The 18,235-nt window shown below is 35.9% G+C and overlaps 1 protein-coding gene across 5 annotated transcripts in view; it reads left to right on the top strand.

Moving 5' to 3' along the window:
* VPS8 (VPS8 subunit of CORVET complex) overlaps positions 1 to 18,235 on the top strand; it is a 391,603-nt gene that overhangs the window by 291,751 nt on the left and 81,617 nt on the right. For 4 of the 5 annotated variants that reach the window (XM_060298321.2, XM_060298320.1, XM_030861612.2 and 1 more), the window contains 2 exons: positions 11,446 to 11,526; positions 15,141 to 15,310. In XM_060298321.2, the coding sequence (XP_060154304.1) occupies positions 11,446 to 11,526; positions 15,141 to 15,310 (251 nt within the window). The remainder of the gene's footprint in view (positions 1 to 11,445; positions 11,527 to 15,140; positions 15,311 to 18,235) is intronic. The other variant, XM_060298323.1, reaches the window with a different exon arrangement.

The raw sequence follows: 18,235 nt of genomic DNA, 5'->3' as shown, positions 1-18,235 counted from the left end.
TCTTCCTAATCTTGAGAGAATTGTTAATTCTTTCATCAATTGCATATTAGATGCATGTTGAGAAAATTTGCTGTTCTTCGTAGTTTGTTGAGAGTTTTTGTTATGAATGGATGTTGAATTTTGTTGAATGATTTTTCTGCATATATTAAAATGTTCACATTCTCTTTGGTTATTTTGCTAATATAGTACATTATTTTGATTGATTCTTGATAACAAACCATCCTTGCATTTCTGGAATAAACTCCATTTCGCTCTTTTTATATAATGTTGAAGTCAGTTTGCTAATATTTTGTTAGAAACTTTCATGATTATGTTCATAAGGGATCTTTGTGGTTTTCTTTCTTTGTTATGTCTCTGCTGGATTTGATTTTAGGACAATGCTGGCTTCATAAAATTAATAGGGAAACATTTCAGCTTCCTTTATATTCTCAAAGGATTTGTGTAAAATTGGTATTTTTTATATTAAATTTTTGGTAGAATTGTCAAAAAATAATAGGTACTCAGTAAATATTTCTAGAGTGAATATAAGTCAAGGATGGAGGAATTCCATTTCTGGCTAAGAGGAGTATCAGAGACTGGGTTTATCCTCTTGCTTACAACAACTAAAAAGTGGATGAAATATATGAAATAGTGGTTTTCAAAGAAATGGATATCAGGCAGTACAGGACAGTAATTCCTTAGAGACAGGAAATAAACAACGTAAGCCCTATGTTTGCCCCAGCTTAATGTCCTGAGAGAGTTTCCAGGCAATAGCAGGAAGGGGGATCCCAAGAAGTTTCCAGCATACTCATTGATTTGAGGAGATGGAGCTGAGAGTCAAGAGACACCAAGGTGACCAGAGTTTTTAGGGCAAGTATGAAGAGAGAGAACTCTGGAGCAATCAGAAGGCCTCCCTCAAGTATAAGTACATGATCTGAGGAAACTACCTAGGCCAGGGAAAGAATCACCTGAAAGAATTAGAGGGAATAATACCCATATTCACACAGGGCCAACAATAGAGTCTTATTCACCAATAAGATCAGAAGAACTCATAATTCACAGAACATTGGGTAGAGTACTCAGAAGTACTCAATAGTGGGAAACAGTTAGCCCTAGACTAAACATAGCTCCTGTCATGCCTTTCAAATCTTAAAAGCAAGACCTAACGGATCAGACTGTTGCCATGTAATTTAACTACATCCCAGAACAAAGCTTAAAAATATTTTGAGGAATACAAAAATATCTAGGTTCCAACAGTGTAAAAATTTACAGTATATGTATGACATTGAATTAAAACTTAAAAGGTATGCAAAGAAGTTAGAAAATAAAACCCAGATATGACATTGGATATTGGAGTTAGCAGGCAGGGACACCAAAACAAAAGATTAGTGAATTTGAAGACATAGCAATACAGACTATCCAAAATGAAACACTTAGAGAAAAGTGAAGCAGGAAAAAAAAACAACAGAGTATCAGTGAGCTGTGGGACAATTTCAAGTGACCCAAAATACATGTACTTGGAGTCATGAAAATAGAGAGTTGGAACAGAAAAAAATATTTGAAGAAATATTAGGTGAAAATTTCCAAATTTATTGACAACTGTTAGCACAGGTCAGTTACCCCAAACTCAAAAACATGAAGAAAACTACAAGGCACATTATAATTGCTCAAAATAAAAAATTAACAGAAATCAAAGAGGAAATCAGAAAACACTTCAAGACAAATGCAAATGGAACACAACTTTCCAAAATCTGTGGGATGCAGGAAAAGTAATCCTAAGAGGGAAATTTATAGCAATACAGGCCTTCCTCAAGAAACAAGAAAAATTCCAAATAAACCTAACCTACCACCTAAAGGAATTAAATAAAGAAGAACAAACAAAGCCCAAAGTCAGCAGGAAGAAAGAAATAATAAAGATTGGAGAGGAAATAAAATTGAGATCAAAAAAATAATAGAAAAGATCAGTAAAACCAAGAGCTGGTTTTTGAAAAGATAAATGAAATTGATAAACCATTAGCCACTCTTAAAGAAGAGAGAGAAAATAAAATCGAGATTAAAAAATAATAGAAAAGATCAGTAAAACCAAGAGCTGGTTTTTGAAAAGATAAACGAAATTGATAAACCATTAGCCAGTCTTACAAGAAGAGAGAGGATCCAAATAAAATAAGAAATGAAAAAGGAGAAATAACAACTGATACCACAGAGATACACAAAATCATAATACTACAAAGAGTTATATGCCAACAAATTGGACAACCTAGAAGAAATGGGCAGATTTCTAGAAACATGCAACCTGCTGAGACTGAATCAGGAAGAAACAATCTGAACAGACTGATCACAAGTAGTGAAATTGAATTTGTAATAAAAAAATTACTCCCAACAAACAAAAGTCCAGGACAGGACAGCATCACAGGGGAATTCTACCAAACACATAAAGAAGAGCTAATACCTATCCTTCTCAAACTATTCCAAAAAATTGAAGAGGAGGGAACAGTCTCAAATCCCTTCTATGAGGATACTATTACCCTCATACCAAAACCAGACAAAGACACTACCAAAAAAGAAAGTTACAGGCCAATATCTTTGATGAATATAGACATAAAAATACTCAACAAAATATTAGCAAACCAACAATGTATAAAAAGGGTCATACACCATGATCAAGTGGGATTTATTCTAGAGACGCAAGGATGGTTCAGTATTTGCGGATCAATCATTGTTATATACCACATTAACAAAAGGAAGGATAAACATCACATGATCATCTCAACAGATGCAAAAGAAGCATTTGACAACATTGAACATCCATTCATGATAAAAACTCTCATCAGAATTGGTGTAGAGAGACTTTCCTGGTGACGCAGTGGTTAAGAATCCACCTGCCAATGCAGGGGATATGGGTTCAATCCCTGGTCTGGGAAGATCCCACATGCTGCGGAGCATCTAAGCTCATGTGCCATAACTACTGATCCTGTGCTCTAGAGCCCATGAGCCACAACTACTGAGCCCACATGCCACAACTACTGAAGCCCACATGCTCTAGGGCCCACGTGCCACAACTACTGAGCCCACGTGCTGCAAGTACTGAAGCCCATGCATCTAGAGCCCATCCTCCACAACAAGAGAAGCCACTGCAATGAGAAGCTAGTGCACCAAAACAAAGATTAGCCCCCACTCACCACAACTAGAGAAAGCCTGCGCACAGCAACGAAGACCCAATGCAGCCAAAAAAAAAAAGAAAAGGTGTAGAGGGAACATATCTCAACATAATAAAAGCCATTTATGACAAACTAACAGCTAACATCATACTCACTGGTGACAAGCTGAAAGCCTTTCCTCTAAAACTGGGGACAAAACAAGGATGCCCACTCTTGCCACTTGTATTTAATATAGTATTGGAAGTCCTAGCCACAGCAGTCAGACAAGAAAAAGAAATGTCTTTTTAGACATCCAAATTGGAAGGAAAGAAGTAAAACTGTCACAATTTGCAGATAACATGGTACTATATATATATAAAGCCCTAAAATCTCTACCCAAAAAACATTAGAACTAGTAATGAATTCAGTAGTTTCAGGATACAAGATTAATATACAGAAATCTTTCACTTTTCTATACACTAATAGTGACCTATCAGAAAAAGAAAGCCAAAAAAAAAATCCCATTTAAAATTGCATCCTTAATTTCTCTTTCTGATCTTTCATTGTTAGTGTATAGGAATGCAAGAGATTTCTGTGTATTAATTTTGTATCCTGTGACTGAGCTAAATTCATTGATTAGCTCTAGTAGTGTTCTGGTGGCATCTTTAGGATTTTCTATATATAGTATCATGTCATCTGCAAACAGTGACAGTTTTATTTATTCTTTGCCATTTTGGATTCCTTTTATTTCTTTTTCTTCTCTGATTGCCATGGCTAGGACTTCCAAAATTATGTTGAATAACAGTGACAAGAGTGAGCACCCTTGTCTTGTCTTGTTCCTGATTTCAGAGGAAATGCTTTCAGTTTTTCACCATTGAGAATAATGTTTGCTGTGGGTTTGTCATATATGGCCTTTATTATGTTGAGGTAAGTTCCCTCTATGCCCGCTTTCTGGAGAGTTTTTGTCATAAATGGGTGTTGAATTTTGTTGAAAGCTTTCTCTGCATCTCTTGAGATGATCATATGGTTTTTATTCTTCAATTTGTTAATATGGTGTATCACATTGATTGATTTGTGTACATTGAAGAATCCTTGCGTCCCTGGGACAAATCCCACTTGATCATGGTGTATGATCCTTTTAATGTGTTGTTGGATTTGGTTTGCTAGTATTATGCTGAGGATTTTTGCATCTGTGTTCATCAGTGATATTGGCCTATAATTTTCTATTTTTGTGATTTCTTTGTCTGGTTTTGGTATCAGGGTGATGGTGGCCTCATAAAATGAGTTTGGGAGTGCTCCTCCCTCTGCAGTTTTTTGGAAAAGTTTGAGAAGGATAGATGTTAGTTCTTTTCTAAATATAGAGAAGAATTCTGGTAGAATTCTGCTGTGAAGCCATCTGGTCCTAGACTTTTGTTTGTTGAAAGATTTTTAATCACAGTTTCAATTTCATTACTTATGAGTTTTCTGTGCATAATTCAAAAAGGCACATGCACACCAATGTTCATTGCAGCACTATTTACAGTAGTCAGGACATGGAAACAACCTAAATGTCCAACAACAGATGAATGGATAAAGAAGATGTGACTCATATATACAATGGAATATTACTCAGCCATAAAAAGGAATGAAATTGGGTCATTTGTAGAGACGTGGATGGACCTAGAGACTGTCATACAGAGTGAAAGAAGTCAGAAAGAGAAAAACAGATATCGTATATTAATGCATATATGTGGAATCTGAAAAAATTGGTATAGTCGCTCTTATTTACAAAGCAGAAATAGAGACACAGATGTAGAGAACAAACGTATGGATACCAAGGGGGAAAGGAGGAGGTGGGGTGAATTGGGAGATTGGATTGACATATGTACACTATTGATACTATGTATAAAATAGATAACTAATGAGAGCCTACCGTATAGCACAGGGAATTTCACTCAGTGCTCTGTGGTGACCTAACTGGGAAGGAAATCCAAAAAAGAAGGGATATATGTATATGCATAGCTGATTCACTTTGCTGTACAGTAGAAACTAACAACACTGTAAAGCAACTGTACTCCAAAAAAAATTTAAAAATAAATAAATAAAATTACATCAAAAAGAATAAAATATCTAAGAATAAACTTAACCAAGGTGAAAGACCTATACTCTGAAAAATATAAAGCATTGATGAAGGAAATTGAAGAGGATACAAAGAATTGCAAGGATATTCTGTGTTCTTGGATTATAAGAATTAATATTGTTTAAATGTCCATACTACCCAAAGCAACCTACAGATTTAATGCAGTCCCTGGCAAAATACCTACAAAATTTCTTTAAAAATTTAATTAATTAATTTATTGGCTGTGCTGGGTCTTCATTGCCACGCCCGGGCTTTCTCTAATTGCAGCGAGTGGGGGCTACTCTTCGTTGTGTGCAGGCTTCTCATTGTGGTGGCTTCTCTTGTTGCAGAGCACAGGCTCTAGGCACACGGGCTTCAGTAGTTGTGACGCACGGGCTCAGTAGTTGTGGCTCACAGGCTCTAGAGCGCAGGCTCAGTGGTTGTGGCACATGGCTTAGTTGCTTCATGGCATGTGGGATCTTCCTGGACCAGGGCTTGAACCCGTGTCCCCTGCGTTGGTAGGTGGATTCTTAACCACTGCACCACCAGGGAAGTCCCACCCACAACGTTTTTCACAGAACTAGAACAAATAATCCTAAAATTTATTTAGAACCACAAAAGACCCCAAATTGCCAAAGCAATCTTGAGAAAAAAGAGCAAAGCTGGAGGTGTCGCACTCCCAGATTTCAGACTATACTGCAAAGCTGCAGTAATCAAAACAGTGTGATACTGGCACAAAAACAGATGTATGGATAAGTGGAACAGAATAGAGAATCCAGAAATAAACCCACGCAACTACAGTCAATTAATCCACGACAAAGGAGACAAGAATATACAATGGAGGAAAGACAGTCTACTCAGTAAGTGGTGCTGTGAAAAATGGCCAGCTACATGTAAAAGAATGAGATTAAAACATTTCCTCATACCATATACAAAAATAAACTCAAAATGGATTAAAGACGTAAATGTAAGACCTGAAACCATAAAACTTTATAGCAGAGAACATAGGTAGAACAAAACACTTTTTGACATAAATCTGAACAATGTTATTTTGGATCTGTCTCCTAAGGCAAAGAAATAAAAGCAAAAATTAAAAAAACGGGACCTAATTAAACTTAAAAGCTTTTCCACAGCAAAAGAAACCATCGACAAGAATAAGTACAGACTTTCTTTTTTTTGACTCTCATCTTCACATAGGCTTGCCCCTCTAGACGTGAGTTCCGTCTTGTTTGCTGCTTTATCTCCACCACCTAGCACGGTGCTTGGAACATAGTATATACTCAGTAAATATTAGTTGGCTCAACCATCTAACGTCTCTGAGTAGTCCTCTGCAGTTTATAAAGCACTTTTGTGTTCTTTATCTCCTTTATCTCTGTGTACATTATGCTGGGGAAGTAGTGGTATCCTTGTGGTTCTCAAGAGGAAAGTGGCATTCAAAAAATTAAATAATTTGCCCAGTTATTAAGTGGGAACATTAACCTGGGTCTTCTAACTCCAAACTTTCGGCCTTCTGTACCTAACACCAGCCATAGTGTTTTTCATATCTACCTCACTTTATCAGGTCTCTTGGGGAGAAGATATTTAGATGCACATTTATTTAGATGCATAATTGCTCAGATATTTACAGTTTTTCCAGAAGAGATATTCACCTGATAAGAGGTTCTCAAAGATCTTCCTGACCTCTAAATATTTATTCAAACTGATACTTGGGACCTGAATTATACAGGTTTCTTTCAGGAACGTTAGGTGATAAGTTAATATTTTTAAGGGACCATATTTATGTTATATACATTCTGCACTGCTGGCTCTTACGGATCTTCGCTCTATGGGGAAAGTAACGTTTGGCTTCTGAGAAGCTGCTCATGACTGTTATATGGAAGGAATTAATACAAATGATTTATATGCTAACCTGCTGTGGGCATTATTCATATTTTAGAGTAATGCTTGATTAGTAAAAATTTTAATTTTATAGCAAACCACATACATGATACAATAAGTATCAGAAATCAATAGGGATATTGCCATTTGCAACAACATGGATGGACCCAGAGAATATTACACTTAGTGAAGTGAGTCAGACAAAGACAAATACTGTATGATATCACTCCTATGTGAGATTCTAAAAAAATAATACAAATGAATCTACATACAAATCAGAAACAGACTCACAGACATAGAAAACAATCTTATGGTTACCAAAGGGGAGAGAGGAGGGGAGAGGGACAAATTAGGAGTATGGGATTACAGATATAAACTACTATATATAAAATGAATAAACAACATGGATTTACTGTATAGCATGGGAAATTATATTCAATATCTTGTAATAACCTATAATGGAATATAATCAGAAAAAAATAACTGAATCACTATGCTATGCACCTGAAACTAACACAGTATTTTAAATCAACTATACTTCAATTTAAAAGAAAGAAAACAATGGGGATAAAAGTGCTCATCACGTGTTTTTTAGTGTGCTTTTTTAAAAAACAAGTTTATTTGAAGTACCTAAATGTGCTCTTCTTTTGTAGTTTACGAACAAGTTAAAGAGAAACCTCAGCAGTTATTTATTGCTGAAGAATCCAGCTGACATATTTGGAAAATAATTTGAAAAGCTAGTGTATTGTGTACATGCTGTGCCAGAAGCCTTGAGCTCCCTTTTGCGTTGTATAATTTATATGTTGTCCCAGCATGAGGTTATTTTCATGATTTTGCTTTTAAAGTATGCATATTAAAGTGAAATGTACTGATATAAATATAGACATGACCTATAAAGATTTCTTCCTTTTCCCAGAATTTAACATTTTCAAGACCTCTTTATTCCCCAAACCACCCTGTTATAAACAAGTGACAGAAGTTTTCTGTGCTAGAACTATGTTCATGTGTATTGTGTATGTGTGGACATGTTAGAATAGCTATTACAACGTGTTTATAATAAAGTATTACACTCTCCATTGATACTTTGAGAAGTAAATGTATTTACTAAGAGCTTGACCAAAAACATAATTGAGTGTAAGTTCAGAAGCATTAACATGGTTCTGTTTTTATGCAAAGAAAATTAAAAGATTATATTGTGAGTATATGGCCTGAGTTGTTCTGGTAAAGAGTTAGTCTGAGATATCTGTAGTCTTGTCGTTTGCAAATGTTCTGCGCATGTTTCACAGGTATCTTTAGCGTAGTGAAACAGATTTCCCCAGTAAATTTAAGTGATCTGTTCAAGCCCAAAGTAAACTTGTTAATTAGTAAACAAATGTGTAGTTATTCTCCACCTTTGGTTTCTTCAGCATAACCTCAGCATCAGGGACCAGGAACCTATGGCAGATAATCTGGTGCTGCTCTTGACCAGCTAAAAGTACTGAAAACTGATCTTATTTAGGAACCACATCTATTCAGTCTTTAAGAAACAACATCAGAGCATAGAAGAGAGAAAAACAGCAAGTCCTAAGACTATGTTGTAACAAGTGCAGGAACGCAAATTTCTTCTCACATTTCTGAACCTGTCTCCTAAGTTTTTCTTGCTCCACAGTCTTTTTTTTTCTTCTTAACATCTGAACTCACAGTTACTGTACCAAGATTTTAATAATCCCTACTCCCTTATAAGTAGCCAGAAATGTTACCTATATTTTCCAGCATACATTAGTTTATCATGTAGTTATTCATATTTGTTACTCATCTAGTAAACATTAATTTATTATTTATTTTATTAGCTTATGTGTCCATCTTTGGGAGACCAGTGTAGTGTTACTTAAAAACATAGTTTCTGAAGTGCCTAGATTGAGATCCCAGTTTATCTGCTTAATAGTGTTGCGTTATTAGAGAATTTTACCTAACCTCTCTGAGCCTGAATTTCTTCATTTATAAATGTTCTGGAAGGAATTCAGTGATGTGGTATATATAAAATGCTTAGCATTGTACTTGGCGTGTGCTATGCAGTTAATAAATAGCAGCTCCCTTTATCATTACTGTATAGTTGGATTCCCCTGTTTAGCATGGAAGAGACATTTATGTCATATATAGCCTCACGTTACAGTAAAGTAATAGACTTGACATACACATTTATTAGCAAATTTTTATAATTCCCAGCCTAGCCAAAAGTGCAGTAAAATGGGCGCACAAATGTGCTGATGTAGATAGAAATTGCATAATACAACTTTTTGGTAGAGCAATTACGCACTACAGTTGACCTTGAACAACGTGGGAGTTAGGGACGCTGACCCGCCTGCTCAGTCGAAAATCCATGTATAACTTTTGACTCCCCCAGAGCTTAACTACTAATAGCCTACTGTTGACTGGAAGCTTTACTAGTAACATAAACAGTCGATTAACACATATTTTGTACATTATGTGTATTGTTACTGTATTCTTATAACAAAGTAAGCTAGGGAAAAGAAAAAGTTATTTAAAAAATCATAAAGAAGAGAAAATACAGTACTTACTATGTTTATCAATAGCCTAAGTTTACATCATCTGTTTACAAGATGAATTGTCTGTCAGTACCTACATCAATATTATATGATACAAAACTCAGTTGATACTATATGTATTACTAACACTAGACATTAAAAATGAAAAGATAATGTGAAAAAAATTCATATTTACAGGTATGACAATTCATGCATTAAAACAAAGAAGCAGCAATATGATTGTCTTATGGTAGCCTAGTGTAATCAGTACGGTGGCTTCACGGTAGCCTAGCCAATACAGTAATGAATGAATTGTTATAAAATTTTTATGGCATTAAAAATTTTTATGATATTATAGTCATATTCATAATACAGTATTGGAACATTGTTAAATTTTTTTAAAAAACATCCTACCTGTGATGATAGGCTGATACACAGTTTCTCCAATTACAGGAGAGACAGAGAGGGAGAGGGAGAGGGGCATACTGTACAGTAATGTAATTCTTTAAAAGCAAAGTTATAAAACAGTAAGAAAACTAACAGATTATTAATTTTATATTAAATATCATTCACCTTATGCCTATGTAAGAATAGATTAGTATCTACATATATTTTATGCATTCATGACAACCCTAATTTTTTCGATATTTCTTGGCTACATGGTTCATCTGTGAGTTTTTTCATATTGCAAATCTGAAAAAGCTTTTCCTATATATTTATTGGAAAAAGTCTGCATATAAGTGGACCTGCTCACTTATAACCTGTGTTATTCAAGGGTGAAGTATATATATCAATACCCATAAAAATACTTTGAGTCTGTAATTCATCCCCTTTCTTGAAATCTCCTCTTAAGAAAGACTCAGAGATTCAGACCAAAATTTACAGCCACTAGCATAATAGTGAGTGGGACTTAAATGTGGGCTATGGGGAGGGAAACTTAAATCCCTGACAACAGAGAATGGTTGAATAACACATGGCATTTTCACATGATTCATACTCTTACTATTACAAAGTATTTGATAATATGGGAAACTGCTCACAACATACTATTTAAGAAAAAAAAAGTTACGAAAATATTGTGTGAAATACTCAAATTTTGTACACTAAGAAATAACATCCCTCTCTCTACTTCCCCAGAAATAAGACTGGAATAATATATCTCAAAAAATCAAGTGTTTATCTCCAGGTGGTTGGATTTCAGTTCGGTTTTATTTTTGTATACATCAGTGTTTTTCAAATTGTGTACAATAAACAAGTTGACATATGAAAAGCAATGGAGGGAAGATTGGGTGTCTAGGGATCTGTTGTTTATCAGTAGTGACTTTATTGAGAAAAGCTTTGGAAAACTGAAAGTTGCTTGGATTCAGAAACTCATCTCCTAAACTGATGTAACTTAGTTGGCTTGGACCAGGAGGTGGACAAATGTGGGTCACAGCGGGAGTTGGACAGATTCTGAGTATTCATGAGTACTTTGGTTTTAATGTAGCAGATAAATAAGAGCTCAAAAGGGGGTAAGTGATGTTTAATAAGAAGGAAAGGAAGCTTGCTGCAGAAACAAAACCAGAGTGAAATTTAATTAGACTTGCAGAGACAGTTGTTAAGCAAGGGGCTTGCATCGTTTAAATTTTATTTATTTTTCCAAAATATTTTTGATGGCCTGAGGAGACCAATGTGCATTTCCAGCAGAAGGTTCATGGAAGAATAAATATTTTGTGACTGTAGACAAAATACTTAAGAGTATTTGGCTTTTTCAGATAACTTATATTTTAAAGTAATTTTAAAATAGCAAGAATAGAATTATGATTTTTTGCAACTTTTTTCTAATTAGGACCCAGTTTATGGAAAAGGAAAACTTGGAGAAATCCAGGGACTTATTCTGGGAATGTTGGATACCTTTAGCTATGAACAGGTAAACTACTTTCTATTTCTAAGCCCATTCTAAGGTAGAAAGAAGCTATTCTTTTTTCTTTGCACCTATACTTTTTCTTTAAAAATTACCATCTGTTTAGTGGAAGTTTGATAGATTGAAGTGTATGGCTTTTTAATTTTTAAATTTCTCTTGACCTTAATTAATTAATATATATTTTATATACACATACACATATATTCTGGAATGTGGAAATGCATCAAGTTTGGATTCATTTTATTCTTTTGATTCATTGGCAGTGGGACATATAGTTTTTTTTTTTTTTTTTTTTTTTTTTTTTTTTTTTTTTTTTTTTAAACATCTTTATTGGAGCATAATTGCTTTACAATGGTATGTTAGTTTCAGCTTCACAACAAAATGAATCAGTTATATATATACATATGTTCCCATATCTCTTCCCGCTTGCGTCACCCTCCCTCCCACCCTCCCTATCCCACCCCTCCAGGCGGTCACACAGCACCGAGCTGATCTCCCTGTGCTATGCGGCTGCTTCCCACTAGCTATCTACCTTACGTTTGGTAGTGTATACATGTCCATGCCTCTTTATTGCTTTGTCACCGTTTACCCTTCCCCCTCCCCATAGCCTCAAGTCCATTCTCTAGTAAGTCTGTGTCTTTATTCCTGTTTCACCCCTAGGTTTTTCATGACATTTTTTTTTCTTAAATTCCATATATATGTGTTAGCATACGGTATTTGTCTCTCTCTTTCTGACTTACTTCACTCTGTATGACAGACTCTAGGTCTATCCACCTCATTACAAACAGCTCAATTTCGTCTCTTTTTATGGCTGAGTAATACTCCATTGTATATATGTGCCACATCTTCTTTATCCATTCATCCGATGATGGACACTTAGGTTGTTTCCATCTCTGGGCTATTGTAAATAGAGCTGCAATGAACATTTTGGTACATGACTCTTTTTGAATTATGGTTTTCTCAGGGTATATGCCCAGTAGTGGGATTGCTGGGTCATATGGTAGTTCTATTTGTAGCTTTTTAAGGAACCTCCATACTGTTCTCCACAGTGGCTGTATCAATTTACATTCCCACCAACAGTGTAAGAGGGTTCCCTTTTCTCCACACCCTCTCCAGCATTTATTGTTTCTAGATTTTTTGATGATGGCCATTCTGACTGGTGTGAGATGATATCTCATTGTAGTTTTGATTTGCATTTCTCTAATGATTAGTGATGTTGAGCATTCTTTCATGTGTTTGTTGGCACTCTGTATATCTTCTTTGGAGAAATGTCTATTTAGGTCTTCTGCCCATTTTTGGATTGGGTTGTTCGTTCTTTTGTTATTAAGCTGCATGAGCTGCTTATAAATTTTGGAGATTAATCCTTTGTCAGTTGCTTCATTTGCAAATATTTTCTCCCATTCTGAGGGTTGTCTTTTGGTCTTCTTTATGGTTTCCTTTGCTGCGCAAAAGCTTTTAAGTTTCATTAGGTCCCATTTGTTTACTTTTGTTTTTATTTCCATTTCTCTAGGAGGTGGGTCAAAAAGGATCTTGCTGTGATTTATGTCATAGAGTGTTCTGCCTATGTTTTCCTCTAAGAGTTTGATAGTTTCTGGCCTTACATTTAGGTCTTTAATCCATTTTGAGCTTATTTTTGTGTATGGTGTTAGGGAGTGATCTAATCTCATACTTTTACATGTAGCTGTCCAGTTTTCCCAGCACCACTTATTGAATAGGCTGTCCTTTCTCCACTGTACATTTCTGCCTCCTTTGTCAAAGATAAGGTGACCATATGTGCGTGGGTTTATCTCTGGGCTTTCTATCCTGTTCCATTGATCTATATTTCTGTTTTTGTGCCAGTACCATACTGTCTTGATTACTGTAGCTTTGTAGTATAGTCTGAAGTCAGGAAGCCTGATTCCTCCAGCTCCATTTTTCGTTCTCAAAATTGCTTTGGCTATTCGGGGTCTTTTGTGTTTCCATACAAATTGTGAGATTTTTTGTTCTAGTTCTGTGAAAAATGCCAGTGGTAGTTTCATAGGGATTGCATTGAATCTGTAGATTGCTTTGGGTAGTAGAGTCATTTTCACAATGTTGATTCTTCCAATCCAAGAACATGGTATATCTCTCCATCTATTTGTATCATTTTTAATTTCTTTCATCAGTGTCTTATAATTTTCTGCATACAGGTCTTTTGTCTCCTTAGGTAGGTTTATTCCTAGGTATTTTATTCTTTTTGTTGCAATGGTAAATGGGAGTGTTTTCTTGATTTTACTTTCAGATTTTTCATCCTTAGTGTATAGGAATGGGACATATAGTTTTTTTTCCAAATGAAAAATGTAAGATACTTTCTTGGAAAATAATGAAATGCAAAGCTATAACTCATTGAAAAGGAAGCATGAGTATGGAAAAATTGCAAAATAAATTAGTGTTCTTTTAAACATTCTGAAACAAATAATTGCCACTAACCAAAAATGGTCATTAGTCTTTCCTTAACCCAAAACTGCCTATAGCTTTAATTCTCAGTAAGAGCCAGCTTGGTATACAGATGTTTTTCTTCATGTACTTCAAAGTGACTCATGAAGCCACCTAGGAAAAGTGCCACTTAGGCATGTTAGATACACTGTCTGCTTTTTCAGTAGAAGAAAAAGAAAAATTTGGGTGATAGAGCTTTTCTTAGGATGTTATAAGAATTGCAGTTTTGCTAAATAAGCATAGCCCAAGGAAGCTGATCCCCCTTCAGGCACAGACTCCATGGCGGCAGAAGGAAAGCTGAGTGCAAGACAGAAATTTTTTGTGAACTTTGGAAGAGGAGGAAAAGATGGGGTTGATTGGAAAGAATTAAAACAGACCATTAGAACTGAAAGTTCTGTGTTATAGATAAAGTTAAAGGACCAGGCTGTGTAGCAAGGAGGATGGGCAGTATATCTTCCCCTTTGGGACTGACAGAAAAGAACCCAGCTGCACACTGAAGTAAGTAAACAATAGTTTATAAACACAGAGAGCCTTAAAATGACTTGATGTGATAGCTGTGAAATAACTTTATGTGACTTAATGACAGATGTCACAGTCTTGAGTAGATTCAAATGGCTTGAAAGTGCTGATCAGGAAACAGTGATCTCTCTGCCCAAGGGAGATGAGAACTGAGTAATGGCCATTAGCTTTTCCAGTGAGAGGTTACTGTGAAATATCGCCATGGATGCAGTTTCTATTTAAAAATCAGGGATTTTTTTTTTTATTATTTGTTACAACACAACTTTGAGCCATTCAGAGAGAACTCATTATATAAATGTAATAAATAAGTAGATTTGGGTTTATCTAGTCATCTGAAAGCCGTCAGTACTGAATTAATCCACAGAATGGCAGAGCACACATTTCTCAGTAGTAACTGGTGAGAGCCTTTTAATAATTATTTTGAGAATCTTGATGTATGCACTTATCAATACCCTGCACATTAAAGTTAACCACTTAAGTTTGGGGTGTTTTGATGTTTATTTGATCAGTTTTATGCCTTTATAGTATATTCCAATTCAATTGTGGTTGAAAATGAAACAAGTGCTATTTTCCACTCATCTCCTCTGTCTCTTTCACTTTATGAACAATTTCTTATTTGGCTTATTTTTTATTTTGGTCTTTCATAGACCCTGCTGGAAACAACGACTAGCCTTCTAAACCAAGATCTCCATTGGTCATTGTGTAACCTGAGAGCTTCAGTCACCAGAGGACTGAATCCCAAGCAGGATTACTGCTCTATTTGTTTGCAGCAGTACAAGAGACGCCAAGAAATGGCTGATGAAATTATTGTCTTTAGGTAAGAAAGGGAAGGAAATGTGACACATATGGTGTATGTGCGTGTATGGTATTGCCAGGCAGAAATACACGTGGACACACAGCCCCAGTCAATCGTTCTGCCAGTGAACAAAACAAGGCAAAGTTCCTGCCCTTATAGACCTTACATTCTGCATGGGAGTCAGGAGGAAAGGGTGTTAGGGTGGTCAGGCGGTAAATAAATACAGAGTAATAAGAGCTATGGAGAGAAATAAAACACAGGGTAAGGGGATGGAAAGAAGAAGCATTCAGGGTGAGAGTACTATTTTAAGACACTATAATGAGGAAAAACATGTCTAAGGAAGTGACATTTGAGCAGAATGAGAGAGGTAGGAGTGAAGGTTCAGAATATATTTTAAGGGAAGTGTTAACTTGGTGATGTATTAGATGTGAAGTGAGAGGGAAAAACATCTTCGGCCTGAGCTACTGGATGAATGTGGTACCATCCTCTAAGATGAGAAGGAACAGGCATGAGGAGCTGGGGAAATCAAGAGTCTTGTCTTGGAGATGTTAGGTTTGAGATGCCCTTTAAACATTCAAGTAGGAATGTCAGGTAGACAGTTATTCTAGTCAGAGACATGTCCTGGAGATATAAATTTAGAAATCATCAGCATGTAAATGATATTTAAAGCCACAGTACAAAGAGAAAGGAAGTTTAGTGCAAAAATGGAAAGTTTGATCTCAGGAGGAGACAGCTCATCCAGAATATATGGATAGAGGCAATATAAGATGGACTCTGGAGCCAGACTTTAAATCTTGAGTTCAAATCCTGACTCTGCCACTACTAGCTATGAGACTTTGACAAGTTATTTCATCTCTTTACACCTTAGTTTCTTCATCTGTAAATTGGGATACCTACTTGATAGGGTTTCGTGAAGATTAAATGAGATAATTTACATAAGATACTTGTAACCATGCTGACATATAGTAAGCACTATATAAGTGTTGGCTTCTGTTATTACAGATACAGGAAGATTGGTAGATTTGGTGGTTGGAAGAGGAAGTAGTTTTCATCACACAAACAGCCCATTCATTCAACAAGTATTTATTGAGCACCTACTATATGCCGGTACTGTTCAAGGGGGTAGGGTACCACATGAACAAAACAAAGGTTCTGCTTTTACGGAGTTTACACTCTAGTGAAAGAGGCAAACAGACAAGTAAAATGCCAGATGGTGACTAACACGGAAAAAAATAAAACATGTTAAGTGAGATATATAGCCTTTGTGGGGGAAGATATTTTATGAAGAGTGGTCAGGGAAAGCAACACTGTTAAGGTGATTATGGACAGACAATTTAAAAATTAATTAATAAAAAGGTAATAATTACCATGAATAAAATAAAACATCGTATAGAGGAGAGAGAACGTTGGGAGCTACTAATTTATAAAGAGTTATTAGGGAAGTTTAAGTAACATTTGAGTAGAGACCTAAAGGAAGTGGCCATGCAATATCGGGAGAGAGTGCCCCAGACAGAGGATCATCAAGTGCAGAAACCATGATGCAGATGCTAGGCATACTTGATGGGTAGTGAAGGGAGCAGGCTAGTGTTGCCTGAGCAGAGTGAAGGGAAAATATAAGAGATGACTTCAGCGGCTAAATCATGTAGGAACTGGGTCATTATAAAGAGTTAAATTTTTGCTCTGAGATGAAAAGCCATTGGATGTTTTTGAGGATAGCGTTGACATGATCTGACCTCTGGCTTAAGGATCACTTTGACTGCCGTTGTGAGAATAGACTGTAGAAAGCCAAGGGTGAAAATAGTATGACCAGTTAAGCTATTGCAGTAATCCAAGTGAGAGATGGCCCAAGATGATTGTAATGAAGTAAGCAGTGGTGGGATTCTGGTTATATTCTGAAGGTATAGCTGATAAGATCTGTTTATAGTTTGTATATGAGGTGTGAAAGAAAGAATAGTTTTTGGCTTGAGAAACTAGAAGAGTGTAGTTGCCATTATTTAGATGTGGAAGGTTGGATGAGAGCGTGCAGTGGGGGTGGAGTGGGGTGGAAATCAAGAATTTGGGGCATGTTAAATTTAAGATGCCTAGTAAACATCCATAGTAGAGGTCTTGAGACAGGTAGATGAGGTTGAGGAGAGAAGTCTGGGCTGAAGGTATAAGTGTGGCAGTCACCAGCTTGGAGGTGGTATTTTAAAGCTGTGGAACTGGAAGTAATCACTAAAGGAGCAAGGATGGCTGTAGAAAGAAGAGTATAGAAGAGAAAGACTACAGAAGAGAAAGGATGGATGGATGGATGGTTATATATATATGTGGGGGAGGATAGAGAAAAGGAAGATTATAAAGACTATCGAAGAGAAAAGGATTGATGTCTGAGGTGGTCCAAGATTTCAGGTTGGAGAAATGAGGAGGAATCAGTGAAGATGACTTAGAATTATACTCAACACTCATTTCTGGAAGGCTTATTTGGTAATTTAGTGTATTCAGTAGGGAATTTCTTCATAGGAATAATGTTAGAATTTCCTGTAACACTGACATTTTTTAAATGCTTATTAATCAAATCATGACTCTTGAATTTGATGAGGCAGACCACTCATGTTATTATCAAATTACTTATATAATTATGATTTTCCCCAATTGACTTTTTTTCAAACTGTCTAAAAATGTTTCATAGTTTGAGAAATTAACGGAAGTTCAACTCATCCCCTGGTGGTTTGTAATCAGAACTGTGATGCTGTTCATGCTCATAACTTAAGTGCGCAAATACGTGAGTCTGGATTTTAAAAAAGAGAGGACAGCAACAAGTAAATCCCCTTCCTTGTTTCTTAACCTATACCCCATCAGTGCATTTCAGCTTACTGGAAATATTTATCACTTTTAAATACACTCTAACACAACTTAGGTTTATGATTTTATGATAATGAAAAGTGTCAATTGGTTGCCTTCATTTTG

The sequence above is a fragment of the Globicephala melas genome, chromosome 4 (genome assembly GCF_963455315.2).
Source record: "Globicephala melas chromosome 4, mGloMel1.2, whole genome shotgun sequence".
Taxonomy (NCBI): Eukaryota; Metazoa; Chordata; class Mammalia; order Artiodactyla; family Delphinidae; genus Globicephala; species Globicephala melas.
The sequence above is the reverse complement of the archived record's forward strand: the minus strand, read 5'-3'. Positions and strand labels throughout refer to the sequence as shown.